This window comes from Cnephaeus nilssonii, assembly GCF_951640355.1.
Source record: "Cnephaeus nilssonii genome assembly, chromosome: 5".
Taxonomy (NCBI): domain Eukaryota; kingdom Metazoa; phylum Chordata; class Mammalia; order Chiroptera; family Vespertilionidae; genus Cnephaeus; species Cnephaeus nilssonii.
In genome coordinates, this window is record NC_137076.1 from 29,889,263 (window position 1) to 29,906,233 (window position 16,971).

General features: G+C 52.7%; 2 protein-coding genes across 5 annotated transcripts in view; one reads left to right on the plus strand and one right to left on the minus strand.

Annotated features, from left to right (window-relative positions):
- The window catches only part of TJP3 (tight junction protein 3), a 31,924-nt gene extending 25,958 nt beyond the window's left edge, over positions 1-5,966 (minus strand). The window contains exon 1 of the mRNA XM_079771150.1: positions 5,848-5,966. The gene's annotated coding sequence lies outside the window, so the exon portion shown is untranslated. The remainder of the gene's footprint in view (positions 1-5,847) is intronic.
- A 5,561-nt stretch (positions 5,967-11,527) lies between these two features.
- PIP5K1C (phosphatidylinositol-4-phosphate 5-kinase type 1 gamma) overlaps positions 11,528-16,971 on the plus strand; it is a 57,112-nt gene continuing 51,668 nt past the window's right edge. For all 4 annotated transcript variants that reach the window (XM_079771550.1, XM_079771547.1, XM_079771548.1 and 1 more), the window contains exon 1: positions 11,528-11,739. In XM_079771550.1, coding sequence (XP_079627676.1) covers positions 11,646-11,739 — 94 coding nt within the window. In that variant the 5' untranslated portion in view covers positions 11,528-11,645. The remainder of the gene's footprint in view (positions 11,740-16,971) is intronic.

A 16,971-nucleotide genomic window follows, 5' to 3' on the forward strand; every position in this document is an offset into this window, starting at 1 on the left:
AGTCTGCTTTTCATCCACCCACTTCACTCATGCTTTCATTTTTTTTCATTCATTCAAGTCATTCACTCAACAAAAATGCTTCAAGCCCCTGCTATGCACTAAGTGCATGAAGAAGTGATGGGGACCAACTTCCCGCCTGAAATTGCAGCGCCAACTTCAACCAGCCAAGGGCAGTGCAGGTGTGGCATGAGGGGTTCGGGAAGGATGCAGGGGAAGGTGAGGTCCCAGAAGTCCTTGCAAGATGAACTTGCTTGGCCCCTTCTGAGCATCTAGGGGGGAACTGAGGCCCAGAGAGGGCAGCGGCTGGGCGGGGGTCCCCCAGAGTGTCCGCGGCCAGGAGGAGGAGGAGCCTGGAGGCTTTATTCCTGGGCTTTGAAACTTCCTGGTGGAGGCTGCTTGGCTGGTGTGCTACAAGAAGCTGAGGTCATCTGTGGCCTAACAGGTCAGACCGGAACCCAAGAATGTCCTGAAGCAGCTCTGGAATATGGCTCAATCATTAGCATTTATTGAGTGCCCACTGTGTACACACAGGACGGACAATACAGGCCCAGTCCCGGCTCTAAAGGAAGCCCAGGATCCCCAGGGGAAGTAGACCATAACGAAATCATCAAAAAACACAAGTAAAAAGTACGACCTAGACTTCTGAGAGCATTGGCAGAGAGACACGCCCCCGACTGGGGGCTCTGGGAGAGCTTCTCTGAGGAGGTGGCCCTAGAGATGAGATGAGAACTGAGTTTAGTAAGGTGGCCTAGGTGAGCGGCACCTGGGCAGAGAAACAGTGAGCCCTGAAGGAGGTGAGGGGGGAGCCACGGGGAGATCTGGGGGAAGGTGTTCTAGGTGGAGTGAACAGCATGTGCAAAGGCCCTGGGGAAGGACCACGCCTGGCATGTTGGAAGAACAGAGAGGAGGCCTGCATGGCTGGAGCAGAGGGAGGGGTTAGTGAGGAGGTCAGGGCAGGAAGGGGACAGGGACAGGTCCCCCAGGGCCTTGTGAGATTTGGGTGTTGTTGTTTTTGATAGGGAGGGAGGTGGAAGCCCTGGAGAACCATGAACACTGGAAAGACCTGACTCAGGTGCTCACAGGCACCGTCTTGTGGCTGCTGTGGGGAAGACATATTGGGGGGGGGCCAGGGTGGGACCTTCCTTAGGTGCTCAGAGGCGCCCTTCGATGGCTGCTTGGAGGGAGGACTGACTGTGGTGGGGAGAGGGCAACTGGGGACGCCAAACCTGGAGGCCCTGCAAGATGTGGCTCCCTCCCCCCCCCCCCCCCCTTTTTTCATGAACAGTTTATTCTGGAACGATTTTAAATTTATAGGAAAGTTGTAGATATAATTCGGAGAGTCCCCATGTGCTCCTCTCCGGTTTTCCCCCAACATTAACATTGCACATGACATTGGTATATTTGTGAACATTAAGAAAGCAACATTACCACGTCACCGTTAAGTAAACTCCAAGTTGTAATCAGGTTCTATTAATATCCCTTTTCTGCCCCGGGACCCACCCAGGATCCCCAGTATGTTCAGCCAGCCTGGGCTCCACTCCCCTTGTTCCACAACCTTTACCGTCTGGAACAGGCTGGTCGGGGACTCGGTAGAATGCCTCTCACTTGGGTTGGTCTGATGCTTTCCTCATGACTGGACCGTGTGTGGAAGAGAAGGGGGGGAGGGGGGGGCTCTGGGGCTTGAGGAAGGGCAGGTTCTGGGGGTGGCAGACTCCCGGAGAGCACGTGAGGACTGAGCAATGAGGTCCCCGGGGCTGGCAACGTGGGGTCCTGGTGCCCCTTAGTAACGGCACTTTGATGGAGGAGGAAAGGGAAAGCGAGGATGGCTTGTAGACCTTTCTAGAAGCTTAAAGTACGGTATGCAGCTGGAGGGGGCTCAGAGGTCGAAGCTCTAAAAGGAAGCTCCGTGGAAAGGGGGCCGCTGAGCCTGGCATGAGTTCCAACCCCGCTGACTCTTGCCTCAGTTTCCCCACCTGTACAAGGGGGACCTGGTTCTGACTTGTAGTCGTATCCGTAGGAAGGCCCAAACGTGTCTGCATCCAGCACGTAGCGGCCCACGGAAGGTGTGCCCGTGTGCTCCTTGTGCGTCCTTCTCCGCTCCAGCCCAGGAGGAGGGACACCAGCCCCCGTGGGGAAATACGAAGGTGAATTGTGGTGTCCCCAGCACTGGAGGGGGCCCCCAAAACTCTGTGTCAAGGTTCTGTCCTGTGCAGCAGCCGGGTAGGACCCTGACCCTTGACACCTTTCTCACAGCCCCTGTTTTCAGTCTGGCCGCTCAACAGGACCCCAGGCCAACTCCCCTCTGACCATTCCCATTAAAGGTCCCCCAGGATCCTTATCTGCTTTGTGGCTGAACCTGCCCAACCTGGAGTCTGTCCTGTTAGAGTACATAGCAATGGCCCTCCTACTCTGTTCAGAATAGTAGGTGAACTGTTTATTTATTTATTTATTTATTTACTTACTAGCGTTCCCGTTGCAGGAAAAATCCTGCAATAGGGTTTCCTGCTGCACTCTACCCAGCCCCGCCTCCGCTCCTCCCTTGTCCCCCGGCCCGCCTTCTCCGCCAGCCCGCCTGCCAGCCCGCTCTCCTTCCTTCTCCCCTGGCCCCACCTCCGCTCCTCCCTTCTCCCCCAGCCCCGCCTCCGCTCCTCCCTTCTCCCCTGGCCCCACCTCCGCTCCTCCCTTCTCCTCCCCCTGGCTTGCTTGCTTCTCCACAGCTTTGCTCCCTTCAGCATCTCTTGGCTTCTTTCTACGCTGTCTTGATATGCAAATTAGCCGCCATATTTGTTGGGGTGATTTACATACTCGTCCTGATTGGTTGGTGGGTGTGGCTTGGGCGTAGCGAAGGTGCGGTCAATTTGCATATTTGTCTATTATAAGGTAGGATTTACTTATCTGTCGAGTGCCTACTGCATACCAGGCACTGTTCTAGGCACTGGGGATACTACAATAGTAGAACTCGCAGACCAGCGGGGAGAGCAGATATTCAACAAATAGTCTCACCAATGAATGTGCAGTGAATGAGCTGTGGCTTTAGCTCAGGAACATTCAATAGCTCCCTAGCATCCATTCAAAGCATACTTCTTGAGCATCTGATTGATGCCAGATTCTGGCATTAACCTCCCTCCCAAGTCATCTATGCCTCTCTCATCACCTATGAACTATTTTACAGCCGTGTAAATGACAGGAAACTGGTGCTATTGCAAATGAGTCTTGTCCAGAGAAGTGCAAATGGATGTTGTCCTGTGGACCACAGATTATTATTGCCCTGTGACTATCGACCAGTTTTGAATTGATTTGTAAATTCATTTCAGCATTCTTGATGCCCTGTGTGTGTGTTCTTTCTTTACACTCACTCTTGAACAGGCTGTAAAATCTTGGTGGTTCCCACATTAATGAATGAGTTAAACAAACTCATAAAGCACCTGTTTGTTTTCATATTATTATGAGTCATGTTTTTACCTTTTTTGGGGAAAACTATCCTTTAACACCATAACACCGAAAGGCTTCACACCAGCATCCACGTCTCCCCCCTCAGATGTCTAACCACCTCCCAGCTACTTGTCCCACTCACCCATTAAATTCTTCAAACCCCTGAACATTCTCCCACTTTTCTTCCAAATCACCCTGGACCCCAATCTATTTCTCATACATCAGCATATGCTGGGCTGTAGTTCTACCAAGTCTTTCCAGGATCTGCCCACTTCTCTCCTCTCCTCTGCCTCCACCTGGTCGAGTCCCATCATTGCCCACCTGGACCAACCCAGTCAGCTCAGCCCTGGCCCCCTGGCTCCTGCCCTTTCCTGTCACAGTCTGTTCTCCCTACAACCACCAGAGGGCACCTGTGAGCACCTGAATCGGGTCTGGTCCATCCTCTGCCCACAGCCCTCCAGGACTCCCCCCTCCCTCCAGTAAAAGCCCACGTCCTCCCCAAGGTCCACAAGGTCCTGCACGACCTGCCCCATCCCCTTCCTGCCCTCACCTCCTCCCACTCTCCTCCTCACGCACTGTTCCAGCCATGCAGCCTCCTGGCTGTTCCTCCAGCCACCTTCCCTGGGGCCTTTACACTGAGTTACCTCTGCTTGGAACGCCCCAAGTACTTCCTTCAAGTCTTATCCAGTGGGTCCTCCCTAATCTTTATTTAAGATGATAAAATGTCTTCCTGTCTATTTCATTCCTATTTCTTGAACTTCTTTTACTTCTTTTTTTCCTGTGAAACTGACCACTCTCTGACTCAGGATACAGTTTAGGGTAGTTTACTTCCTTATTATGTCTCTTGTTTCTTCTCTGTCTTTCTCCGCCAAAATACAAGCCCACAAGATCAGGGGCCTTTTCTGAATACCCAAAGCCCAGAACAGCACCCGGCACACAGTAGGCTCCCTACATTCAGGTTCAGTCCCTGGGCACTTCCTCCTCCCATTCACATCTCCCACTAATTAACCTCAGTCCATTCCAAAGAGTGTCAGACTCCACCCTGAGCAAACACTGCTCCTCTGGCATTGGACCAGGACGAGGAGGAAGAACAGAAACCCATACTAGAGAGTGAACTTTCCCCAGAACTCAGGGCCTCACGGTAGCACTGAGCCAGGGAGGCGGAAATTTATAAGATGCTGAGCCTGGGGCGTTGGTCAGGGGGCCTGGGCAGCCCCCAGACCTTCCTGCTCTCTACATTTTGACTCCCATCTGCCTGACAGCCAAACTTTGCTGTGCAGCCCTGGGCAAGTGGCTGCCCCTCTCTGAGCCAGGGTTAAATATAAAAAACACACCAGATTTGGAAGATGCGGTACTCCCAAAAGAATAAAACAGGAAAGTGGCTGGCCTGAGGTCTGCTTTTGAGTGAGACACCTTTTCCCCGCAGCCCCCACATGACTAGCATCTACTGCTGACCCTGTGACGTGTGTTCTCAGCAGCCCTGCTATCTGGTGGCTCTTATACCCACTTTACAGAGTGGGAAACTGAGATCCAGATAGGAGAAATGGCTGGAGGCTGTCTCAGTCAAAACATATCCCTCACAGTCCCACAGCCCCCCAAATCTCAAGCCTCCCTGCTCCCTGGGGCTCCATGATCATGCTGCCCTGGGGTGATCCCAAATGCCAGGCCATCTCTGTGCCCCGTGTCTCAGATGCCTATGCCTTCCCAGCCCCAAGGGACCCACTTGGTCCCGGACAAAGAGATTTGAGGCGCGATCAGACACTGGCTCTCAGGAAGCTCCTTTTGTCCTGCGCTTCTGGGAGCAAATGACCCAGAAAAATGTCTTGCCACCCATCCCCTCTCCTCTCTAGGTTCTACCCCCAAAGACCATCCTGGCTCCTTGCCCACAGGCTGCTCTGGGGACTGTTGTGACAACCATTTGCTTACCCCCACCCCCTCCTGCATTTCACCTTCAAGAGAAGCAAGGTAAGGCGCCCCCAGGACCTGTTTCCCCAGCTCCTGCAGGTGCCAGCGGTGGTGGGAGGCCCATGCAATCCTCAGAAGACTCCTCAGACGTTCTGGGAGGCCCCCACATTGACCAGGTGCCAAGCTGCCCCGCCTGCCACCTCCCTGCCCGACTTCCCGTCCTTAGTTTGGAGGATCAGAGAGACCAGTCCGTGCCCCCTCGGCCCCCTGGCACCACCTGGGCCAACAATGACCCTTTGAGGTCTCTGGCTCTGGCGTCCTGGGCTGACTGCCAGGGGCAGTAGCTGCCAGCCAGATAATCCTTTAGAAACTATGTCAGTGCCCACGCAGGAGTGTCAGTTTCCTGCTTTCAGGGGAGCTGTGGGAAGGTGATCTGGGGTCCCAGGTCCCCGTGCTGGGGACTCTGGCCCCAGCAATGGCTTCGGGATGATGGGCAGAGCGGGGACTTACCTGTCTAGAAGGCTGAGAGGCCTCTGGGCAGGCAGCAGGAGCCTGGGCTTGGGTGCCCGCCTGGCATGGGGGTGGGGAGGGAACCTGAGGTTGGAGCTCTGTCCTCCCCACCTGTTTGCTCAACTTTTCCTCTCTTGTGGCAGCAGGAGGCTGGTAGGTCCCGTGCCAAGTGGAACCAGCACGGCAACATGCGACATGCACAGGCGAACCGGCAGTGTGAGCGAGACAGGGAGGCTGGCTGGGTGTGTGGCTCTGTCGTAAGGTGCTCTCACGTGGGAGCAGCTGGCCTTAACCCCTGCTCGCCCAGAGGCCAGGGACACTGAGTCGTGCCCTGCTTGGGCCATTCACCCCTGGGCCGCTTGCTGACATCAGCACTGGGACCAGCACATATAGGCTGGTCCTGGGGAACGGTTGAATGAATAAATGAAGAAATAAAAGAATGAAACTCCTCCTGGCTCCCTCCCTCTCCCCTCTGCTCCCTTGGCAGCGGGAACTGCCAAGCCTCTGTGTTTGCCGTGCCTTCCACCACGTGTGCCATCTCATACATTGTGGCAGGGCTGGCTCCTTCCCGCCCGGCAGATCTGAGAGCAAATTCTGCTTCTGTGCTACAAAGTGACCAGCCAGATTCCTGTGCCAAGAGTCTTCAGTCATTTCCCAGCTGGGTAGCTTTGGGTCTCCTCAGGTACCTCATCTAAAAAAATGGGGAAAACATTAGCATCTACTTTCTAGGGGAGTTTCGAAGGGTGAGTAAATGAATAAATGTCCCTAACGTGTGTAAAACAGGACAGGGCACATAGTAGGTCCACATCTTCTAGATACTACCCACAGGTGACTGATCCCAATGAATGAGATGTGGTTAAGTATAAAAAACACACCAGATTTGGAAGATGTGGTACTCCCAAAAGAATGTAAAATAGCTTGTTATTTTAAAAAAATATGTTTTATTGATTTTAGAGAGAGAGGAAGGGAGAGGGTTAGAGAGAGATTGATGAGAGAGAAACATTGTTTGGCTGCCTCTGCATGCCTCCTACTGGCGATTTGAGCCCACAACTAGGGCATGTGCCCTGAATGGGAATCGAACCTGTGATTTCTTGATTCATGGGTCGACACTCAACCATTGAGCCACATTGGATGGGCTCCTTATTTTTTTACATGGTACTTAAAAAATATCTTTATTGTTGAAAGTATTACATATGTCCCCCTTTTCTCCTCATTGACCCCCTTCTAGCAGGCCCCCACCCCCTGCCCCAGGCCTTCACCACACTCTTGTCTGTATCCATGGATTATGCTTATATGCATACAAGTTCTTTGGTTGATTTTTTCCCATGCACCCACCCACCCTCACCTTCCCTCTGAGATTCAACTGTCTGTTCCATGGTTCTATGTCTCTGGATCTATTTTGTTCATCAGAGTATTTTGTTCATTAGATTCCACATATGAGTGAGATCATGTGATACTTGTCTTTCTCTGACTGGCTTATTTTGCTTAGCATAATAGTCTCCAGGTCCTTCCCTCCATGCTGTCTCAAAAGGTAAGAGATCCTTCTTTTTACTGCTGCATAGTATTCCACAGTGCAAATGTACCACAGAGCTTGTTATTTTTAATATCCACTCTATGTTGCAATGATATTTTGCATATGTTGGGTTAAATAAGACATATGGTTAAACTAAACTTACCACTTTCTATTTTGCTTTTTATATTGTGGTTAGTAGAAATTTTAAAATAACATCTAAGATTTCATTTTTTTGTTAATCCTCACCCAAGGATATTTTTCCCCCCATTGATTTTCAGAGAGAGTGGAAGGGAGGAAGCGAGACACACACAGAGAAACATCACTGTGAGAGAGACACTTTGATTGGTTGCCTCCTGCACGCACCCCAACCTGGGCCAGGGATCGAGCCTGCAACCAGGGTACGTGCCCTTGACCTGAATCGAATCCATGATTCTTAAGCCCAAGGGCCAGCTCTCCAACCACTGAGCCAAACCAGCTAGGGCTAACGGTTAAGATTTTACATTTAAATTGGCTTGTATTGCCTTGGCTCTGTAGTTCAGTTGGTTAGAGCGTCCTCCCAATATACCAAGGTTGGAGGTTCAATCCCTGATCGGGGCACATACAAGAATCAACCAATGAATGCATAAGCAAATGGAACAACAATCAATATCCTCTCCCTCTAAAATCAATCAATCATTAAAATCTAAAAAATTGGCCATCACATTGGCTTGCATTGTAGTTCTTGGGCCGTGCTGGAATAGGTGCTTAATGCATAATAGATATTGAGCCTGTCTTTTTCAATCACATTCTATTGCCATGGTGTCACATCTGTGTTATTTTCAAGGGGTTTATTAGCAGCTGAAACTATCTTCTGTCTTGTGCTTGTTTATCTCTCTTCTAGAATGTCACCTTATTGAGGTCAGGGATTTGGTCTTGCTCATTCCTGTATCCCCGTGGCCTAGAACAGTGCCTGGTACACAGGAGGTGCTCAATAAGTGTTTGTGGCATGAATGAATGCATGCATGCATGCATGAACGAACGAATGAATGAATGGAATATGGGGCGGGGGATGGGAGTGACAAGGGTCCCTCCTAGCTGGTAGCTAGCGTTGATGCTAATAGCATATATGACCACGAGGGGGCGCCAGAAACCAGGCCATTGGCCCCAGCCGGCAGCCTCAGTCTTCCACCGTGTAAAACCGGAAAAGTGGCTGGAGCATCCATTTAGTTCAGTTGCTTGGAGCATCCTCCCCATTCGCCAAAGTCAAGGGTTTGATCTCTGGTGAGGGCATATACAAGAAGCAACCAGTGAATGCATAAATAAGTGGAACAACAAGGCAATGCCTCTCTCTTGGTCTCTCTAATAAAATGGTAATATGCAAATTAACCATCACCCCGCTACAAAACCATGCCCACCAGCCAAGCCACACCCACCAGCCAATCAGGGCAAGTATGCAAATTAACTCCATCCAAGATGGTTACAGCCACAGAGAGAAAGGTTTCCCAGGTAACAGAGCAAGCCAAGCTTTCCATAGCCGTTGCAGGCCTAAGCCTCCACTCAAGCTACAAAGTTTCAATTATAGAAGGTAAACAAATTCAAACAAATGGCAGCAGAATGGAGCTTGAGAGAGCAGGCCAGGGTTGCCGGCGGCAACAGGGGAAGCAAAGCTTTCCACACACCCTGGCCGGGCTCACCCGCTTAAGGCTACAAAGTTTCAATTATAACCCCAACACAAATGGCTGCCGGCCTCGGAGGGAGCCCCAGGCTTGGCTCCGCTCCAGACTACAAAGTTTCAATTGTAGAAGGTGAATTAACTGCCACAGAAATGGCTGCCACCCCGGAGGTAGTAGCAGGCTTGGCTCCGCCCCAGGCTACAAAATTGTAGAAGGAAAATAAATTCCAGATACCAGGGCCTCCCCTTGGGTTGCCAGGCGGCGTGGCCGGCCTGCAAACCACCACAGGCCCCTCGCTCAGGCCGCCCCACGCCCCAAGGGAACCCCACCCTGATCAGGGATGCCCTTCAGGGCAAACCAGCTGGCCCCCACCCCTTTACCAGGCCTCTATCCTATCTAATAAAAGAGTAATATACAGATTGATCATCACTGCAACACACAATATAACTGCCCCCATGTGGTCAAAGATCCTGCCCCCATGTGGACACAAGATGGCCACTACAAGATGGCCAGCAGGAGAGGGCAGTTGGGAGGCACCCGGCCTGCAAGGGAGGGCAGTTGTGAGGGACCAGGCCTGCAAGGGAGGGCAGTTGAGAGGGACCAGGCTTGCAAGAGAGGGCAGTTGGAGGTGATCAACCCTGCAGGAGAGGGCAGTTAGGGGTGACCAGGCTAGCAGAGGAGGGAAGTTGGGGGCAAACAGGCTGGCAGGGGAGCAGTTAAGCATCAACCAGGCTGGCAGCGGAGTGGTTAGGGGGTGATCAGGCTGGCAGGCAGAAGCGGTTAGGGGCAATCAGGAAGGCAGGCAGGCAAGCAGTTGGGAGCCAGCAGTCCTGGATTGTGAGAGGGATGTCCGACTGCCCGTTTAGGCCCGATCCTGGAGGGATGTCCGACTGCCCGTTTAGGCCCGATCCCAGTGGGATCGGGCCTAAACGGGCAGTCGGACATCCCTCCAGGAGTCCCAGATTGGAGAGGGTACAGGCTGGGCTGAGGGACAACCTCCCGCCATGCACGAATTTCGTGCACCGGGCTTCTAGTCAATAAATAAGAAAAAATAATAAAACGGGAATAAGGGAGCAGGGACGTGGGAGGATGAATCAAGAGGACCAGAAGCCGCTGCCCCACCCAGACCCTGGCCCCTCCCTCCTCTCCATTCCCTGCCTCCTCTCCTGTCCCCTCCCACCCTCACCCCCCACTCTTGCACCAGCTTGTTTTTTTCTCTTTACATATTCTTTTTTAAAAAAAAAACAAACTAAAGTTTATACACTCATGCACTTTAAAGAGTCGAATTCTATTTCAGGATTTCATTTTCATGATCCTTATCACTAATCCAACCCCCAGCCCTTCTCCAGTTGTCTGAACCAGTGCTTCTCAAACTCTCTCAAGCATGCTCATTGCCTTAGGGGGCTCATTGAAACCTAGACAGTGGGATCCCACCCTAGGAGTTTCTGATGCAGGAGGTCTGAGGTGGGGTACAAGATTCTGCATCTCTACCAAACTCCAGGGTGATGTCTCCCCAGCACCCCAGACAATGATGAGGGACCATGTCTCTGGAGTCAGGCAGGCCTGAGTGAAAACACCCCAGCTCCCGTCCTTCACTAGCAGGACGTCTGGGCCCCCCCACCTCTACCCCACCCACTCCCCCACATCAGAAACCATTAGTTATGAATAAAACTACTGACAGCAGCATTTATTACTCCTCAAATCATGACCTCACAATTAATAACTGTCTAGTCATATCATTAATAAATTCACCATTAGACTTTAATAACAACAGTGATACAATTATTCTTCAGACATAAATACACTGATTGACAGCATGGTTCTTTGTGTAATTCTCATGTGTAAAATGGGAATGACAATAGATTTTATTGGCTTGATCAGTATTATACAATAATTATTGTTTCCTAGGTATAAGGTTCTGTGTTAGATATTGGAAATAACTAATAGTGAAAAACAGGTCCCTAACTTATGGAGATTTTGCATGTCAAAGGCTTTGGCACTGAGACCAGCATTTAATAATTTTATTATGTATATTATTTAATAATATTATTTAATATTATTATTATGTATATTTATCGTTATATTATAAATAATGTTATATATAACATTTCTACATTATAAATTAATACTGTTTATATAATATATTAATTATATTTAGTAATAACATATCATAACCCATATAATTTTACATCGTGCATGAAAATTAAATCTTATCATATTATAATTACTATATATTAAAATATTTAACACAATAATGTGTGTTATTTATAATATGGTAATAAGTAATTTATTAATTGTAAGTATTATTTATTTTCATATATAATAATACCATTACAATGTTAAGTGACTGGAATGGCGCTGCCCTTCCACGCCCTGGGCGCGTGGGGGCGCTCGAGGCGCGCCGAGGGTTTGGGACGCACTCAGGCCCCGCCCCCGAGTTCCGATTGGCGGTGCGCGCCGTGCGTGTTGGCGTAGCGCCTGGCCGCGTCCCCGGCCCTCCTCCTGCTCCCTGGGCTCGGCTCCCTCCCTCTATCCTCCGGTCGGCGGCGGTTGTTGTTCAGCGGCGGCGGCCGCACCTCGAGTCCTAACCTCCGGCCGCCCGCTCGCTAGCGGGTCCGCGCGCGCGCGCGGCCATGGAGCTGGAAGTGCCGGATGAGGCGGAGAGTGCCGAGGGGGGGACCGTGACCTCGGAGGCGACCTGGTCCACGGAGAGCGGCGCGGTTGCAGGTAACGGTTCCGGACCTCGCGTCTCAATGTGCACCCCGAGTGGACCCGCCTGCCGCCCCCGCCGGGGCCCAGTGGACCGGTCCGAGTGCCGGAGGGGCGCCGAGACCCGCGGCAGGGAGACCGGAACGTTCCACTCAGGGGTGCGGGGGGTCATGGAACGCCCCCCGACTGGGCCGGGGGACTTGCCCTGGGCCCGAGGGAGGTGGAACGCCCCGCCTGGGGGGCTCGGAGTGGCGTCGCCTGTTCCCGGGATCCCTTGTCGGGGGACGCGGGCCGGGGGCGGGATTGGGTGCAGGGCCCCATTCTGAGAGGCTCTGGGTGGAGCATCCTGCTTTGGAAGCGTGCGGGAAGATCGGTCCTCATCTCTGGGGCGGCGAAACCCCCACTTAGGACGCGCGGTGGGTGAGTGGTCCGCCTCCTGCTGAGGGCGCTCGGGGACGACAGCCTTCCAGTCTCGCTGGGAGGGGGGCTGCTCTGCGTGTGTGGAATGATGAAGCACCCCCTTCCCAGTGAGGGGGCCCTGTCTCCAAGGTGGGGCATGATTGTACCAGATGTGCCCTCCTGCCTGGACCCACCTTCCGGGCCACACGCCCTGCTGGTGTCAGCTTCCTGGCCTCACCCCTTCCCCTCACAAGGGTCAGCCTATGGGCAAATCTTATTGGTCGGGCAGGCCCGGGGTAGCTGGGGTGGAGGAGCGGTGGTCTTTGTGGCCTTCTGGGTCTGCCTCCAGACTATCTCCTCTCTTTTTTGTGGAAGTCACCAGAACGAGCTCTGGTGCACTGGCCATTTCTTCCCTTTCTGGTCCTCAGTTTACCTCCCTCTCACAGGAGGGGGCTCAGGGCATGACATCTCCAGGCATTTTCAGTGCTGGGGCTCTTTAAGTAGACGGGGAAGAGGAGGCCCCTCTAAGCCTTTTCCCTGGACGCTGGGGGTCTGCTGTCGCCATGAAGGACCACTGCCTCCTGGTTGCCCCTCTCCTTGGCCTGCCTTTCTTACCCTCCAGCAGAGCAGGTGTAGGGAGCGAGGTCGCCCCACCAGCTATAGGCCCCCTTTACCTGGGGCGGAGTACAGAGCAGAGCCACTGCGGTTCCTTCTCGGTGGAGGTCACAAGCTCCCAAATAGGAAGTTTCCTGATCCAAAGAACCCTTTGCTCCTCCCATGTCGCCTTTATGGGCGGAGTCCTGTAGACACCCACTTGGGCATCCATCCTCCTCCCCTGGGCCTCCGAAAGCTTTCTTGGCAGGCAGGGAGATGCTGTGCTGCCTGGGAGTTGGGAGAGGTGTCTGAAGAGGGAGCCGGAGTGAGCATCCTGGGCTCTGGAAGACTCCCACTGCTTCCTTTGCCACTGCCATCTGGAACTGCCTGGTGGATGACCTGTTTCCTTCCGACCATCCGGTCGCCCCGCCTTCGTTCAGCCGGTGTCCTTGCCTGGCTAGCACCGCACGTGGTTGAGGGCCCCAGCGAGGTCCTTCCTCAGCACCCTGACCTCTGCTGTCAGCCCTCTGGCCTGGCTGGTCAGAGACAAAATAGCCCCAGACCCCTGGAAAGCTGCAGAGCAAACATCGGTCTTATCAGGGGTTAGGTCAGCTGATTAGGGACCGATCAAATCCCAGCTGCGGGCTGTGGCTGGGTCTGAGCACGGGGCCAGGAAGATATGGGCTGGCCCTCCCTGCCTGTCACCGAAATCCACAGATATCTGCCTCTCCCAGCTAATCGTTTATTTTACTCTTTAAAGGGCTGCCTCTCCCCCTCCAAACCCACCTTTCCTGACCTAGGTTCTGTGAAGTTTGGGTAAGAGCTGTCCTCCCTTTTCCTATTGCTGTACAATTATATAAACACATAAACAGGTCTGCACATTCTTCACCAGGATGGTTCATGCTACCCCAGGGTCTCTTTCCTGGGCACTATTGGCTTTTTGGGCCAGAAAATTTTTTGTTTTGGGGAGGCTGCCCTGGGCACTGGAGGGTGTTGAGCAGCATCCCTGGCCCCCACACACCCGATGCCAGGAGCTCCTCCCCCCAGTTGTGACAACTACAGATGTCCCAGACATGGCCCAGTGTCCCCTGGAGATAGTCACCCTGGTGGAGAGCCGCTGTACTATGCCTGTTATTCTGTAAGTTGCTTGCTTTTTGTCTTAATAGTTTGGATTTTTCCCCCCATGTTGGTATCAATTATTATTTTCAGAGAGGAAGAATAATGTGCCGTGGTTAAGAGGGTGGGAATCCCTGAGTTAACTGCCTGGGTTCCATTGAAGAGCAAATGCTTTGATCTCTCTGAGCCCTCAGTGTCCCCCTCTGTAAAATGGGATGAGAGTGCTTGATGAATGTTAGCAACAGCTGCTGTAGGCACCAGCCATTGCTGATTCACCAGCCTCCTGCTGAGGGACATTCAGGTTGTTTCTGGAGTTGCCTTTTGCTGTTACAAGCAGTAAATGGCTTGCCTTTGAATGTGGGTGCTTCAGTTCCTAGAAGGTGGAGTCCCACCTTGGAATGGCTGGGCAGGGGCTAGCAGATTGAAAAATGACTATCAGATACCCGGTGGCTTCCCAGGAAGGTGTGGCAGGGGCCAAGAGAGACTGTCTCCCCACAGTGTTGCCAGCTTCGGATGTTATCAGCCTCTGCCTTTTTGGCCAATCTGATGGGAGGTGAAACGTATCTTGGTATTTAGAATCTGGTTACTTTAAACGCTTGGGCTCCCACGTCCTGGTCCAGAGAAGGCCTTATTGGGGCTCTCCACTGGCTTTTAGGAGTTGTGTGGGGCACCTGGTTCCTGGGGCTTGGACACGTTCACAGCCAACTGTGGGGCCTTTGAGCAGCCTGTGGGCTTTTGCGCTGAGCTGTGGTCTGTTGTTTCGGGGCCATTTCCCTCCTGTCCTTCCCGTTCCCGTGATATCTCAGCACAGTCGACTTCTTCCCAGACCTCCCAACCCCTCCCACATCTAATCTGGTAGCAAATTATGTCAGCTCAGCCTTCAAAATGGACCCAGCATCTACCCACTTCCCCTCCTCTGCCTCCACCTGGTCCAGCCCCCATCCATTGCTGGCCTAGTCCTCCATCCCTTCATATGCTCCCTACAGCCCACTCCAGAAGGCTCCCATTAAAAACTGAGTCAGGTCCCATTCCTTCTCTGCCCACAACCCTCCAGGACTCTTAAGCTTCCTCCAGGTAAAAGCTCAAGCCCTGCCCATGATTCACAAGGTTCTGTACAACATACCCCTATCCCCTCCCCATCCTCATCTCCTCCCTCTTTCACCTTTGCTCACTCTGCTCCAGCCATGTAGGGCTCGCTGTGTCTCTAAGACACCAGGCATAGTCCTGCCCCAGGGTCTTTTCATAGGCTATGCCCTTTGCCTAGAAAACTCATCCTCCTTATCTGTCATTTGCTTCCTTGGCTCTTTGGAGTTTTTGCTGCAATATCTCCTCCTCAATGAGGCTTCCCTTGATATTTGAGGGAGGCCTGAGAGAAGAGTAGGAAGACAGCACAGTTCAAGCAAAGGCCTGGTGTGCTTGAAGAACAGTGAGGGGTCAGCGTGCCTGGGGTGGGGCAGGTGTCACCATTGGAGGCCTCCTCTGAAGTTGTGACCTAATGGTAACCAGGGATTGCAACATCCCTCGTTGAGTAAGCTGTGTTCTTAGGAGACAGAAAGCTCCCAGTTTGAATTCCGCCCTGGCCACTTTCTAGGAATGCAACAGAAGTGACTTGGACTGGCAGCCTCGATCTGATCCGTGGAGAGGCCTTGGGAGTTGGACCACCTTAACCAGTTGGGAACACTCCACCTCAGTGTCTCTGTCTGTGAAATGGGCGTGATGGCTACCTTTCTCATAGGTCTTGACCAAGTGAATTGACGTGCAAACGTCTTAGAAGGCATGTAGTTGGCTCCATGTGAGCACTGCGATTTTCCCTCCTCAGGACCACACGTGAGTCAAAGGGAACTAACTGCTCGTCATAAACTGCTTCTTGCAGAGCCTGGCACAAGCTGGAGTTGGCTGTGGGACTCAGAGCATGTGAGGACGTGCAGTTGCCTCTTAGTCCTTGAACAATGCTTATTGAATATTTATCAAGCACCTACTGTGGGCCATGTGGGGTTCTAGGTGCCTAGGTCAGTCATATCAGTGACCAGGAGGATTCCTCCGTTGCCCTCTGGCCTCTCAGATTAGCGGCCTCTCAGATAAGACCAGGGACCACAATCTGTGGCCCCCTGGACCAGTCCACAGCTGGTTTTATTGGAACACAGACACGCCCATTCACTCACATGTTGTCTATGCGGCTTTCATGCCACAATGGCAAAACTGAGTTTCAAGACAGAGACCTTATAGCCCGCAGTGAGGAAAATACTCACTATCTGGTCCTTTATGGAAAATGTTTGCTGACTCCTGAGTAAAACCATGCTGGATAGTGGTGAGTGTGCAGAGGGAAGTGAAACATGTTGTGGCAATATGAGTGACAAGGGCCTGCTGTAGGAGGTCAGGAGGGGAGGTGACCTGAGTGAGAAACAGCAGCTGAGGGTGGAGCTTTCAGGCAGAGGGGACATGCAAAGGGGCCCTGCGGCCAAAATGAGTGTGAGGCCTCTGAGCAGCAGAAGCTAAGCCAGTGTGTGGGACAGGAGCTGAGAGGCAGGGCCAGCCACATGGGGCCAGAGACGTGGCTCTGCCTCTGTGCCTCGGTTTTGTTCTGAATTCAGTTGGTGGTGCTGGGAGGTTGAAGCAGGGCAGTATGCACCGAGTCACTTTTGCAGAGCACGCTCTGGCTGCTTGGTGGGGACGGGGCTGAAGGGTTGTGGGGTGGCTGGAAGGGAGCTGAGGGAGCTGAGGAACCCAGGAGGGTTTTGTGTGCCCTGGAGTTGGTGGTGGGGTGGGGAGGGCCCAGGAAGGAGCAGGTCTTAGGAGGGCTGAGCTTGCACTGATGTGGGAGGAGTAAGGAGGAGGGGGTGCTGTTCAGAGGCCCCCAAGGCATGTGGAGCCTTACTGACCTGGCAGCGTGGCCTGGGCCTTGACCTGTGTAGACCCCTGCCTTGACCTTGGACAGCATGCCTCTGAGCAAGTGAGGTTCCTGCTTTTCACCTTGGTTTTTCCTCTAAAGATGAGGGCAGTAGGGCCCCAAGGATTCAGGGGGACAGGAATAGGCGAGGCCTGCAGCCCCCGGCGGCGTTCTTTAACTGACATCTGCTTGACCTGGCTATTTACAGATGGGGAGGCCCAGGTTCTAAGGGGGTCTTGTCCCCAAATTCTGCC